The 15,732-nt window shown below is 33.9% G+C and overlaps 1 protein-coding gene and 1 long non-coding RNA gene across 3 annotated transcripts in view; one reads left to right on the top strand and one right to left on the bottom strand.

Moving 5' to 3' along the window:
• The first annotated feature begins 38 nt into the window (after nucleotides 1-38).
• On the top strand, nucleotides 39-15,467 carry LOC144255408 (uncharacterized). The gene is made up of 3 exons (XR_013343755.1): nucleotides 39-120; nucleotides 7,467-7,516; nucleotides 13,633-15,467. It is a non-coding gene; the product is annotated as an uncharacterized LOC144255408 (long non-coding RNA).
• Nucleotides 4,309-15,732, bottom strand: part of Prkaa1 (protein kinase AMP-activated catalytic subunit alpha 1) — a 37,948-nt gene continuing 26,524 nt past the window's right edge. For both annotated transcript variants that reach the window (XM_026410241.2, XM_026410242.2), the window contains 3 exons: nucleotides 11,543-12,029; nucleotides 11,298-11,424; nucleotides 4,309-7,646 (listed from right to left, as the gene is read on the bottom strand). In XM_026410241.2, coding sequence (XP_026266026.1) covers nucleotides 7,402-7,646; nucleotides 11,298-11,424; nucleotides 11,543-12,029 — 859 coding nt within the window. In that variant the 3' untranslated portion in view covers nucleotides 4,309-7,401. The remainder of the gene's footprint in view (nucleotides 7,647-11,297; nucleotides 11,425-11,542; nucleotides 12,030-15,732) is intronic.

Raw genomic sequence — 15,732 nt, 5'->3', positions numbered from 1 at the left:
GCAATGCCTTCTGGGACTTGTAGTCGGAGCCAGCGAGCGGGTGACCTCAGCGAGAGGGCAGGAAAACCTCACAGTGAAGCCAAAAAGGATACCAGGTTGGACCCAAGGCACAACTATTAGGCAAGTAAAGCAAGGTGCTCTAACGCGCTTTACAACCTAACTGATGAGGTCAGCCACCGCAGAGGGCAAAGAAAAAAAAAAAATAAAGATTCAAGGGATTGATCAGTAAGGGTTCATGGCTTACCTGTAGGCTTCATGTGGGAATTAACAAATAAATTGGACTCAGAATAGAGAATACATGAAAGTATCTGTGAATCATGTCTAGAAAATAAGAGGGCAATTCACTGCTAGATAGCTAAAGAAAATTATAGTGTGTGTGTGTGCGCGCGCGCGCGCATACTTTTTTTTCCAGTCCTTAAAAAAATTTAAAAAAAAAAAAAAAGATGAAGGAAATCCTGCCATCAGAAACAACATGGATTAACTTGGAGGATATTATGTTAGGTGAAATAAGCCAGGCACAGAAAGACAAATACTGCGAATCTCGTGTGTAGCGTCTTTAAAAAGTCAGACTCAGAAACAGGGTAGAACAGAGTCAACAGGAGCTGGGGACTGGGGATAATGGGTGGATGTTGATCAGAGGATTCAAGTTTGCAGTTCTGCAGACCTAAGGTACAGCATGGTGACTATAGTTATTAAGACTGTAATATGTGGGCTGGGGTTGTGGCTCAGTGGTAGAGCGCTTGCCTAGCATGTGTGAGGCACTGGGTTCGATCCTCAGCAACACATAAAGAATAAATAAAATAAAGACCCATCAACAACTAAAAAAACCTGTTAAGACTAATGTGTACACACACTCAGGTAACCATGTGAAGTGATGGGTATATTATAAGCTGGATTGTGCTGATCATTTCAAAATGTATATCAAAATATCACCATGGGGGCTAGGGTTGTGGCTCAGTGGTGGAGTGCTTGCCTAGCATGTGTGGGTTCGATTCTCAGCACTATATATATATTTTTTTTTCAACAACTACTAAAAATTTTTAAAAATCACCTTGTCCACCTTAAATATATGTGTGATTTTATCTGTCAATAATATCCCAATGAAGCTGGTTGAGGAGGTAAATTTGCAAATATGAGTTGCTAAACTGCTGAATGTAAATGTACTTTAGAAGCTTTACAGAGAAACAGATTATGCTACAATGTGCCTTTATGTTCTCCTTGGATTCAAATCAAACCATATGAATATATATATATGAAGGAAAATGAGAGGGCAAATGTGAAACAGGTGTTCAGGAAATTGAAAAATGATGACTGTTAGTTTATATTATACAAAGGAAGACCCATTTCTGGAAACCAGACCTTCTCAACCTCAGCACTACATATTAACATTTAGAACTAGATCATTCTTTGTTGAGGAAAGAGCCTCCTGTGCATCGTAGAGTGTTTTTGCAGCATCCCTGGTTTCTCTCCACCATTATATTTAATATTCACCACCATCATTACCAATGATAACAACCAAAACTTTTCCCCAGAGAATATCAAATATCCCCTAGAAGAAAAATTCTTCCAGAAACTCACTTATTGAGGATTTCTGATGTAAACCAATGATTCCTGAAAAGTGATCCTCAAACCCCTAAGAGTCATAAGACCTTTTCAAAGCCAAAACCATTTTCATACTCATGAAGACATCATTTGCCCTTTTCACAATGCTGACATTTGAAGTGATGCTTAAAAAGGAATAGGGGGCAAAACTGCTGGCACCTCAGAATGAATTAAGGTAAATGATAGGGAACTCTACTGGTTGTCATATTCTTCCACCACACACTCGTGGCAAGAAAAATAAGTGCCACCACTCAAAAATATTGACAAAGCAGTAGAAATTATTGCGTTAAAATGATCCTTGATTGTATGTTTTCTCTCATGTGGAAGCCAGAGAGGGAAAGGGAAAAGACAGGTGACGAATTTTAAGAGATAAGTAGAGAAAAGGGACCAGGAGGTGGGAAGGAGTGGGAGAAGTGCTGGACAGTGATATTGACCAAATTGTTGTTATATTGTGCATATATGAATATGTAACAAATCCCACCAAAATGTACAACTATGATGCACCAATAAAAAACGTAGAAAGAGAAAAATAAATAAAATGATTCCTGAGTCCATTTTTGTTCTGGGGGGATTTGAGGGGAGTACTGGGGATTGAACTCAGAGGCACTCAATCCGTGAGACACATTCCCAGCCCTCTTTTGTATTTTATTTAGTGACAAAGTCTCACTGAGTTGCTTAATATCTTGTTGCTGAGGCTGGCTTTGAATTTGAGATCCTCCTGTCCCAGCCTCCTGAGCCGCTGGGATTATAGGCATGTGTGCCACCGCACCCAGCAAATATATTTTTTAATATTCTGTGACAAAATGGGAAGTCTTCATAAAGTACTTCTGCTGTATACTAAAGTATGATGTCTCAAAAAAAAGCATTTGTGAGACTGCGCTATAAATTGAAGTAGATACTTTTTCGTGGAACACAACTTTTATTTGGAAGCATTCACAAGCTTATTAAGACTTGTGTTTGACAAACCATTCCTTGAAAATAATAAAAAGGAGAATGTTACTTCAAGAGAAACAATTGAGGGGCTGGGGATGTGGCTCAAGTGGTAGCGTGCTCGCCTGGCATGCGTGCGGCCCGGGTTCGATCCTCAGCACCACATACCAACAAAGATGTTGTGTCCGCCGAAAACTAAAAAATAATAAACAAAAATTCTCTCTCTCAAAAAAAAAAAAAAAAAGAGAAACAATTGACAGTGTTTACTACCAATGACAAAATTCAAGATTGTAAGCAAAAATTAGGGTTTTGGGGAAAAAAAAAAAAAAAACACTGTACTCACCACCGTGATCTTGATAGTTTCTGAATATTTCCAGACTTATTTAATGGGATCAGTAGTGGTGATGTTATCAGATATGACTATTTAGTTTGATTAAATGCATCATTTGTAAGAGCTGCTTAAGTAATATTTTCAAAATGACCAATGTATGATTTTGGTAGCTAGCCTCCAGTGAACCCCACTCCTAACATTCACACCTTTGTGAAGTTCCTTCCCACTTGCACCAGGGCATGTGAAACCTACAGAACAGGGCATAAATAATAACATATCGCTTCTCTTACACTAAGGTGGCAGCAATATTTCTTAATCTGAGCAAAGGTTGACATGGCCACGTTCACTGCAAACCTTGAAAATTCATTTAGTCCAAGATTTATGATTTGTGCCCTTTTCTATAGGTTAGAATCTATTAAAACATTTAAATATATGTAATCTCCCCAACAAGACGCTCAGAGCAGGATGTCTTGTGGTCACATTTGTAGTGCTTGATCCATAGTGGCCGCATGAGGAAATAACAGTTTACCGAGGGAAATGGAAATGGCTGTGCCCCTTTTCTAGGGTTTCCTACATCCCTCAGGTAATTTAATCTTGATCCCCTCTAGTCTGACAAAGGCTTCCTCCCACAAAGTATTTACAATCGCCCACCATTTCTGTTCTTTCTTTGGTCTATGATCTTTATTAACCTTTTGATCTATTTACCACATTTCCTGTACTCTTTTTAGAGACAAACATGAACATCTTCCAAGTTGCTAAAAAAATATTTAAATTTATCACTTAGCATTTATAATAAACAGTTCAGTAGATATTAATTTTTCAAACACAATCTTTCCTGGTATAAATTTGTACAGAGTAAATACAAAGAGCAATAATTTCCCTAAAAGAACCTATATGTTACTCATAATGTTCTTTAATAATGTTCTTTAACATTGTTTTCTCTTGTTTTAAGGATTTAGAATGCCTACAATCTAGCTAAAGCCCTGCATAACAATGCAGGATGAATTGTATGGATACAAGATTTAGTACTAACTGAATTCCAACAGTAATGGGCCCAAATCCAATGTTAGCTACTGATAAATGAAGCTGCTTTGGCTCTTTTTATTTTTTTTAAGTTCATTTTATTTTATTTTTATGTGGTGCTGAAGATCAAACCCTTAGCACCTCCCTCACACATGCAAGGCAAGCCCTTTACCACTGAACCACAACCACAGCTTTTACTGTGTGTATATCTTAACATTTTGTTTAGGTAGTTGATTTCTAGATGAAATCGGAACTAATTTAGTGGAGACAAAGATCACAATATTTTAAGTACTCAAATTTGATCAAGCACTATACAGATAGTTGGCCATGAATAAATTGTCTCACCACCACCCACCCTTTTTAGTTTTCCCAGAGGTTAAAAAAGAAAGACATTAACAGATGAAAAATGAAGTTTTTCTTTATTATGAAATTGTATACTCAAAGCATACATAAACTACAGATTGATTTTTATCCTACCTCTGATTTACATGTTATATGTGGAATTTCACTCATTTTGTCAAGAAAACTCACAATGAAATTGAGATTCATATTTAGGTGGGGAGGTAGGGGAGAAGATAACGAAAAAGATGTTTAGACCACACACATTTTTTTTCATTCCAATGGTGTCACTTGGAACACAAATGGCAGGGAGTTCTACATCCAGCCACAGGCTACCAGGTGTTAATTCTGTGTGAATGGTATCACTACAAGATCAAAAAGGGCAGCACAAGGGAGGGAGGAAAGGGGTTTATATAAAATTATCTAAAACTCTGAAAAACTACAAAAGTATCTTAAGAAAAATATAATCAAAGTAAAAGCAATGGTATTTATTTCAGTGAAATTATTTTAAATTATATATGATATATTAAGCTCCTATATGTCCCAACTTGGTAGAAAAGTTCCTCTCAGTGAGAAATCAATTTTAATGGCAAAATTTTTACATATCAGTAAAATCTGTCATATTTAAAACTATGTATACAGTACATTTCTGGCAAAAACCTTATACATCTTTCATTCAAGACAAAGTAAAAATATGGTTGCATAAAATCACAAAAAATATAAATTGCTGAAAAGATAATAAAAAAAGATTTTAAAAAAGCATTTTCATTGACTTCCCTTACAACTTTAATATTAGTAAGAATCTGCAAACTACAATAAATTTGTGAAAATTCTGTTGTAACCTTGACACACTTAACCAAAAATTGTCTAAGCTTAAAAAAGAATTTACCGCAATAATCTGCATTACCATACTATTTGTACAAGTGCAATATTTAAACATCTTCAAAATAAATCTCAATAACTAAAATGAATCACAATAACTTAGAAGCAAAGTTCACAAAATTAACATTTTTTAGAAGGTCCTGTTTAATTGGTTCTTCCTTTTTTCTCTCCTCCTCACAAGAGTTTATAGAGTATTATTTAGTTCTATGTACAAATCTGTAACTTTAAAAATACAATATTCTGTTCTTAACATCAGTAATATAATGCTGCTTCCAGAGAGCCCAAGTAAATCGATATCCCCCAGAGGACTACATACAAGTTATAAATACAGTTTTGAACTCATATTTAAAAGGAACTTCAATTACTATATACATCTTTCAAACTCAAAGTTGAAATAAAACAAGCCCTGGACCCACCCCCCCAAAAAATCAAGATTTTTGTTTTCAATTCAGTGCAGTCTAGAGGTACTGGAGTCACCATTAACTAGAATAACCATTTATGCAAACTATCACAACATCTGATCACATTATTATCTGATAAGTGCTCACTGTATTTGTCAAAAACCATTCTAATACAAGGGGGAGGGGGTGGAGCTCCCTTGCAATGATAAAATGCAGTGCTGGAAAGTGAACCCAGGGCCTGCACATGGCAGGCAAGCACTGTATCACTGAGTTACATTCCCAACCCCAATTTAAATTAAAATAATATAATGCAAATATGGAGAATACAGTATTTTTTATTTTTTATCAGGATACACATGATACCGAATGTATCTGAAGTGACTTTTAATATCTGCATTTACTCCTGGTATGTGATTCTTTACTAAGAAAAAAATACATAAATCAGGGATCTTAGTAAGAGTAAACATTTTTAGACAGTTTCCATAATGCTAATTTTTAAAAAAGTAATAAAACCTGAAACAAACTTGACCATTTAGAAGCACTGATTTATTCCACATTTTAGAAATAATAATAATGTTATATCTGACTAAAGAGAGATAATGAAATGCAACGTGTAAGGTTTAACTGGATTCTGGTTTGAAACAACAAGCTATAAAAAAAATTTGGAGGACAGATGGGGCAGGAGAATAGCATTAGAAGATATTAGGGAATTATAAATTTTACAATGGATTTATAAGTTTTTTTTTTTTAAGGAGGATATCATTATGTTTTGGATATGCTTTAAGTATTCAGGGATAATAAACATCTATAGCATCCGAATGGTTAAGGAAAAAAAGCACATATATAAACACAAAAATATATATGTATACCTGTATGTTTATACATATATGAATATAAAGAAATCAAATATGGTAAAACATTAATTAATGAATCTAATTAGTAGCTAAATGTGCTCACCAATATAGTCTTTCAACTTTTTCTTAAAACATGTTCAGAAAATAGTTTTAGGGAAAATCAGATCCAAGCATTTAAAGTCTGTAAGATGTATTCCTATGTCCTGAATCAATTTAAAAGATACACAATCAAATGATTAAAAATTTTTGCATACATTCAATACTGGCAGACATGATGAGCCAGAATAAGTTGTGGAATTGGCAAAAACATGATTTATTTACAGTATATGCAACTAGCTCTTAAAGCAAATAGAGTACTTTATATACAAAGCATTAGGGGGACAAATTAACGATTAAACTTAGTGCCTAGAGTTTTTGAATATATAAATTTGTGTGTATTCGGACTTATCAAACTAAAGAAAAACTCTCATTTGAATCTAATATCTGATATGACTTATAATATAGAATTTGAAGAGATACAGAAGAAGTTATCCAGACTATTTATACTATTTAAGAATTTGAGGATCCCAGAAAACAATATCACCTATAAAGTTCTATGGAAATGCTAGGCAATATGTGTTGAATAAATTTATGAAGCAACACATCAACATGTAAGGATATATGAAGGCCTTTATGGTAAATTAATATTCTACAAAGCCCTATATATACTACATATAAAATAGCCAAAAATCAAGTGAGCCTGAGAGCTATAATCCATTGTGTATGTATTATATAATGCTGTATACCCATTGAACAACAAACAACAAAATGATCTTAATTTATTTCTGCACATTAGGCTTTTAACTATTAATCATATTTCAATCCCTGTGCAAATTGCATTCCAAAAGGCCAATCCTTAGTTATAATTATATATTTATATATATATCATATATATATATGATATATATATATATATAAAACTTGATTACAAATGGAAGCATTTAGCTATAATTTACTATGCATGCTTATTGCTATTAAAGAAATAAGCAAGGTTTTAGGCTTACTGTGCAAGAATTTTAATTAGATTTGCACACATTTCAAAAAATTCTATTGTGTGACTTCCAGGTCTTGGAGTTAACTCAACAGGAGACGAGTCAAGTGAGGTCACAGATGAGGTAAGAGAAACTTCTGAGGATTTTCCTTGAGCCTCAGCATCTGAGTCATTCCTTTGGCAGGATCGATAGTTGCTAATTGATCCCGATCTCTGTGGAGTAGCAGTACCTGATTTGGCTTCTGTAATTTCATCTAGGTAAAAAGAATTTCAATTTATTATAATATATGACCTCCCCACAAGATTTTTTGAAATACTGAATTTGCTTCTTTAAATAAGAATATTGACCAGATATTCAAAACATGTTTATTTTAAACACCTTCGAAAACTGAAGCAATATGCCTGGGTTGAACTAGTCATCTTTTTTTAAACATAATACCTATTCTCCTAATACAGTTTTGCAATCCAAGGTTAAGAACCCAGTAAACTAATAACCTGGGGTTTAATAAATACCATTTTTAGCAATAAAAATTAATCCTTCTGCATGAAAGTCATAGCGTCATCGATTCTCTTGAAATATGGAAGGTATAATGGGAATCATCTGATTCATACCTTATTTACTGATTTAAAAAAATACACCTAGATAAGTTGTTACTTGTCCAAGCAAAGAAATGAACAAAAATGTAAATTAGGTTTAAAACAGAAGTTTCCTCTAACTTCAGCTCAGTGCTTTTCACTCTCTACTTTCTCATCTGCCTCATTTAAAATCTTATAAGTGAACAACAATTCCAGTAAAAAAAAAAGAAAGAAAGAAAAAATAGGGCTGGGGTTATAGCTAAGAAGTAGAGCACTTGCCTTGTATACATAAGGCACTGAGTTTGATCCTCAGCACCACATAAAAAGTAAAGATTGTGTCCGTCTACAACTAAAAAAAAAAAAAAATTTTAATTCAAAGAAAAACTATTGGAATCAAAATACAAAAATAGTAAATGGTCATTCAAATGTAAACTCAGGCACTAATAAATCTAGGCTTGCAAGATTCACCCACATGTAATAAAAATAAAACATATTCTATATCTCAAATTGTACTACTATGTGTTAGCACACATTTGCTATCTGGATATACCCAGAAAATCAGGTTTAGCCAGCATATCATAATTCAAACCTGTGCCTTCCTGATACTGAATAGGTACTATTTTTGAGCTTATAAAGAAGAATTCATAGGCGAAATTTTTCTAATAATTCTATATAATCTTCCATAAACAAAACTTAACTCAATTGATCTGGTCAATGAAGAGTAATAGTCATATCAGGATGCAAAATCAACATTAAAAAAAATCAAAAGCTTTCCTATATAACAATGATGAATTTGCTGAAAAATAAATCAGGAAAAAAAATCCCATTCAAAATAGACCTTAAAAATAAAATACCTAGGAATAAATCTAACCAAGGAGATAAAAGACCTCTACAGTGAAAAGTATAGAACACTAAGGAAAGAATTGAAGAAGACACCAGAAGATGAAAAGACTCCCATGTTCAAGCATACGCAGAATTGATATTGTTAAAATGGCATACTACCAAAAACATATACAGATTCAATATAATCCCTATCAAAATACCAATGATATATTTTACGTTACTAGAAAGAAAAGGAAAAAAAACTGTCCATAATTCATTTGGAAGAATAAATGACCCAGAATAACCAAAGCAATTCTAATCTAAAAAATCCAGGCTGGAGGCATAACAATTCAAATTATACTCCGGAGCAACAAAATCTATAACGTATTGATATGAAAAAACAGAGATATAGATCAATGGAACAGAACAGAATAAACAGAGACAAACCCACAGTAGTACAGTCATCTCAACCTTGACTAAGGTGCCAAAAACATGTTGAGAGAAAAGACAGCCTTTTTAACAAATAGTGGTAGGAAAACTAGTTATCCGTGTGTAAAAGAATGAGACTAGAACCTCATCTCTCACCCCGCAGAAAAGTCAATTCAAAATGATTTTGATATGAATCAAAGACCTAGGAGTTAGACCAGAAACTTTGCAACTTCTTGAAGAAAATGTAGTGTCAACACTCCAACATGTAGACGTAGGAAAGAACTTCCTCTATAGGTCTAAAGCTCAGGAAATGATACCAAGAATTAATAAATGGAATAGCATCAAATTAAAAAGGTGGGCTGGGGATGTGGCTCAAGTGGTAGCACGCTTGCCTGGCATGCATGCAGCCCGGGTTCCATCCTCAGTACCACATACAAACAAAGATATTGTGTCCGCCGAAAACTAAAAAATAAATATTTAAAAAAATTAAAAAGTTTCTGTACAAAAATGGAAACAATTCAAAATGTGAAGACAGAACCTATAGAATGGGGAAAATCTCTACCAGCTACTCTTCTGACAGAGGATTACTAGCTAAAATATATAAAGAACTAAAAACACTCAATAAAATAAATACCAAAATCAAGTGGACAAATAAGCAAACAGACACTTCTCAAAAGAAGAAGTACAAAAGGCCAACAACTATACGAAATAATGTTCAACATCTTTAGCAGTTAGGTAAATGCAAATCAAAACTACACTGAGATTTCATCTCCAGTCAAAATGGCAGCCATCAAAAATATAAATAATAGGGTATGGAGAAAAAAGAACACTGTTACATTGTTGGTGGGATTGTAAATTAGTACAACTATGTAATCAGTTTTGAGGTTCCTCAAGAGACTAGAAATGGAACCATCTTATGACCCAGCTATACCACACATCAGTATTCAACCTAAAGCATTAAAGTCATCTTACTATAGTAATACATGCGTACCCACGTTTATAGCAGCACAATTCACAATAGCCAAACCATGGAATCAGCCTAGGTATCTACCAATAGATGAATGGATAAAGAAAATGTGGTACATGAACACAATGGAGTTTTATTCATCCATTAAGAAGAATGAAATTATGTCACTTGCAGGAAAATGCATGGAACTTGAGAGCATTAAGTAAAATAAGCCAAACTGAGAAAGTCAAGTGTCATATGTTCTCTCACTTTGGAAACTAGAGAAGAAAACAGAAAATTCTAGGGGGAGGGGGTCAAAGGGAGACCAGTAGAAGAGGAAAAGAGATCAGGGAAAGGGAGAAAAGGGAAAGGGGAACTACTGGAGACTGACAGTGACCAAATTATGCTGTTATATCATGTGCATGTAAGAATATATAACAATGAATCCACTATAACATAAAAAACCAGGCACCAATAAAAAAACATGGAAAAAAAGAATAGTTATAACCTTGTATTTAACTTTAAAACTATTGTATTTAACTTTAAAACTTTAAAAAGTAAGTAAAAACTTAACAGAAATGTGAACATTTATTTTATTTTATAATATTTTATCTTACCAAAATGAATTACAAAAAAAAAAAAAACCCACCAGAAATGTAGCAGGAAACTGTCTTTTTAGGATCAAACTCTATCTTGGCTTTAAGGATTTTTTTTTTTCCATTTTTTTTTTTTTTTAAGAGAGAGTGAGAGAGGAGAGAGAGAGATAGAGAGAATTTTTAATATTTATTTTTTAGTTCTCGGCGGACACAACATCTTTGTTGGTATGTGGTGCTGAGGATCGAACCCGGGCCGCAGGCACGCTAGGCGAGCGCGCTACCGCTTGAGCCACATCCCCAGCCCGGCTTTAAGGATTTTATAAAACAAATTTAAAATGACAGTGGACTATAAGATTACAAGACTACACAGATTCACAAATGTTATATCAAAAAGGCACAAAAAGTCACAATACATATTCCTTTGATACTGAACTACTAGGAATAAGTGAACAAGCTTCAAAAGAATGAAAGACTAAAGTCAAATTACATAACAAGTTCTAATAAACCATCTGTTGTATTTTATGTGATGTACATACCATCAATACTACGGAAATCCAGTAAGTAAGTTCTACTATCCACTTGGTATAACTGTAGACTCATTTTGGAGTATGTGCTTGTCACAGGATTCTTCCTTCGTACGCGCAAATAATAAGGGTTTACAACCTGGCGTACGATATTGACAAAAACAAAACAAAACAAAAACACCAAATCAATTCTTCTATAACATTTTTTAGACTACAGGTTTGCCAAATGTGTTAATACTCAGAATGCTCTTTCTTACCTTCCATTCATAATCCAGTTGTTTAATTGCTCTACATACTTCTGCCATGATATCATTTGGCCTACTTTGACTTCTAATTCCCAAATGCCATTTTGCTTTCCTTACACCTTGGTGTTTGGATTTCTGTGGATTTAATTCATCCAGAGTATGTCGTGCCCTTGGTGTTTCAGCAACCAAGAATGGCACTCTTTCTGGATGGGGTCGAGTTAAATGGTGATCATCAAGAAAAGAATCAGGTGGGCTTGTTGCCAAGTAGAAATCTTTGGCTTCATTCATTATTCTCCTATTATCTATGATAAGGTGGTAGGCAACGGCCAAAGGGTCCTGGTGATTTCTGTTATAAAGGCAGCTAAGAACCTCCTCTTCTGAGCATTCAAATTTTTCACACACTTCTTTTAAGGCTTCATCATCAATCATGGTTGAGCTATATGACGGATCCTCAGGGAAGAGATATTTTGGAAGGTCCTGTTTAAACCATTCATGCTCCCTGAGAAAAATGTAGGATTAAAAGGATTTTGAGTACAGCCAGGAATAAAATCAACATCTTTGAGGAATTTAAAACATACTGTATTATCACTATCATATTTTTTTTTAGTTGTAGATGGACACAATGCCTTTATTTATTTTTATGTGGTGCTGAGGATCAAACCCAGTGCCTCACACACGCCAGGCAAACACTCTGCCACTAAACCACAACCCTAGCCCCTCACTATCATATTTTTAAAAAGAGATTTTCTTCTTCTACCTCACACTTTCTCATATATACTGAGGGAAATGTTCCAGACCCCCTCTGATTTTAAGGACCAATGTAGCAATGGGAAAAGAAATGTCTCCACTTACATTTCAAGTTTTGGAACAAATGATAATAATAAAACACAGCTTATCTCTAGTTTAAAAAAAATGTTTTGTGGCTTCAATATAATAATTTCTTTTTGAAATTTTTTTTTAATTGTAGATGGGCACAATGTGTATATATATATATATATATATATATATATATATATATATATATATATATATATATTTTTTTTTTTTTTTTTTTTGTGCTTTGGATTGAACCCAGTACCTCACATGTGCTATGCAAGCATTTTACCACTGGGCTACAACCCCAGTCCATCATAATATTATTTTGATACAATGTTAAATAAAAAGAATCTAATAACAAAAATAATAGATGACTTACTATTACTATATACTAGGCTTTATGCCAAACAATTCATATAATCTCCTGTCAACACTAAACAACTCTCTGAAAATAACATACTTTTGGGTCTTAAATGAAGGAAATGAGGTTCCAGAAGATCAAGGATCTTGCCAAGTCAGGATATTAACAGGCAGAGTCAGGACTGTACCCAAGTTCCAGGTGACCCAAAAGGCCATATTCTAAAAGACGTCCTATCTGAATTCCCTAACTTCACACATAAAAGGATACATTTGAACCATGTCAAAAACTATACTAAAAAGGGGGAGAGGGGAACAACAGAGGAAAACACCCAAAAAAACAACGTTATCTTATAGGTGATGGAAATCAAAATAATCTTTATTCCCCTCTTTTTGTTATTTTTCTAAGTCTTTTAACAACTACATATTTTACATTTTAATTGGGAAACAATACATAAAACACAAACAAATACATTTCTCACTTAAGTATTTTAAAATACACATTTTAGGCCGGGCATGGTGGCACACACCTGTAATCCCAATGGCTCGGGAGGTTGAGGTAGGAGGATCCAGAGTTCAAAGCCAGCCTCAGCAAAAGCGAGCAACTCAGTGAGACCCTGTCTCTAACTAAAACACAAAATAGGGCCGGGATGTGGCTCAGTGGTTGAGTGCCCCCACCCCAAGTTCAATCCCCAGTACCAAAAAAAAAAAAAAAACACATTTTAGAGAACGGCTTTTTCTTTCCCTCTGGTAGTAAAATCATACACTAAATTCATGCTCTCTTCTTTAGCTCATCTTTTGGCACATGGAGTATATGAAAGGAAATCAAGCTTCAAGTTCCATGCGTACTCTTCACTTCTTAACCCTAACGCTTTCTTATTTATAGTCCCATATTTATATGATTTCTTTCTTCTTTCTCCTTACATGAGAGAAACGTATGAACTAACCATCAGAAAACCAAAAGAAAACTTCTAAGGAAAGCAAAAACAAGGAGTCAAAAATAAGAAAAGGAGGAAATAATGATGGCAAGAAAATGAAGTTTACAGTGAATATTTTTAGTTATCATAAGGAAATAATGATGGCAAGAAAATGAAGTTTACAGTGAATATTTTTAGTTATCATCAGAAATGGCTTGTCTAAATTTGAGAAGATCCATCATCATCATGTAAGCCTTATTTAAACTACAAGGTTAAAACATAAAAAATAAAACATTTCCTTTTATTTTTAAAAGAACAATTTCACATGAGTCAAGGTATCCTCCATGTAAAACATTATTAATTACAATTTTCTCTTGAGATGAACAAAAGAAAAAACATAAATTACATGATGCCAGAACAGTAACACAAATTCACTTTTAAAAAGTATTCATCCTGATGAGAATACATAAAAATGAAATTTGAGGAATACTATAGAAAATCCTAAAGAACCACTATAAAATTTAAGTAATATCCTACAGAGCTATATTAACGAAAACAAAACGGTACTGGCACCAAAACAGACATGAGACAAACTCACATAAATACAGTTATCTCATACTAGACAAAGAAGCCATAAACATACACTGGAAAAAAGATAACCTCTTCAACAAACCGTGCATAGAAAACTGGAAATCCATACGTAGCAGAATGAAATTTATCCCCTATCTCTCATCCTGCACAACACCCAACTCAAAGTGGATCAAAAACCTAGGCATTTGACCAGAGACCCCTGCACCTACTAGAAGAAAATGTAGGCCCAATTTCCATCATGTCAGCTTAGGAACCAACTTTCTCAATAAGACTCCTCTAGTGCTAGAAGTAAAATCAAGAATCAATAAATGGGATGGCATCAAAGTAAAAATAAAAAGCTTCTTCACAGCAAAGTAAACAATCAAGAACATGAAGAGAGAGCTTACAGAATAGGAGAAAATCTTTGCCACCTGCACCTCAGAGAATTAATCTTCAGGATATAAAAAGAACTCAAAAAACCGAACATTGATTATAATATATATAGTTTTTTAAAAAACACTGATTCAACGAATAAATCAATAAATGGGCAAAGGAACTGAACCAGCACATCAAAGAAGAAGAAATATAAATGGTCAACAAATATATAGAAAAATGTTCAACATCTCTAGCAATCAGAGAAATACAAATTAGAACTACATTCACTCCAGTCAGAATGGCAATTATCAAGAATACAAGCAACAATAAGTGTTGGCGAGGATGCAGGGAAAAGGTATACTCATAAGTTGCTGGTGGGACTGCAAATTGGTGTAATCACTCTGGAAAGCAAAACTTGGAACGGAGCCACCATTTGACCCAGTTATCCCACTCCTCAGAATATACCCAAAGGACTTAAAATCAGCATACTCTACTGATATATCCACATCAATGTTTATAGCAACTCAATTCATAATAGCTAAGCTATGGAACCAAGCTAGGTGCCCTTCAACAGGGCATAAATGGATAAAGAAAATATGGCATATATGCACAACAGAATATTACTCAGCCACAAAAACAGAATGACTTTGTGACTTCTGTCAGTAAATAGATGGATCTGGAGACTTATTATGCTAAGCAAAATAAAGCCAATTCCCAAAAACCAAAGGTCAATGTTCTCTCTGATTATGTGAATGCTAACATACAAGATAAGGGAGGCAAAGAATAGAAGTTCAGTAGATTAGACAAAGGGGAATGAGGGAAGGGAGGAGAGAACAAGAATAAGAAATGAACAGAAATAAAGGAATGATTCTGAAATAAATTTCCTATGTACTTACACTAATTAGAATAAGATATACTCTGTGTTTGTATAAATATGTCAAAATATACTCTACTGTATAACTAATGTATAACTAAAAAGAAAAAAAATAATTAAAAATAAGAAGAAAATTAAAGTAATATCCCACCAAGGTCCTGTCTATTCTTTGTTAAATTTTTTAATGTTTTGGGACTCATGTGCAGTGCTGGGCTCAAACAGGGCCTCATGAATGCTTGGCAAGAGATTTACCATTGAGGTATAACCCCAGTCTATCATTAGCTTTTTTAAAT

The sequence above is a fragment of the Urocitellus parryii genome, chromosome 1, assembly GCF_045843805.1.
Source record: "Urocitellus parryii isolate mUroPar1 chromosome 1, mUroPar1.hap1, whole genome shotgun sequence".
In the NCBI taxonomy this organism is placed as follows: domain Eukaryota; kingdom Metazoa; phylum Chordata; class Mammalia; order Rodentia; family Sciuridae; genus Urocitellus; species Urocitellus parryii.
This window is presented reverse-complemented; position numbering and strand designations above follow the sequence as displayed.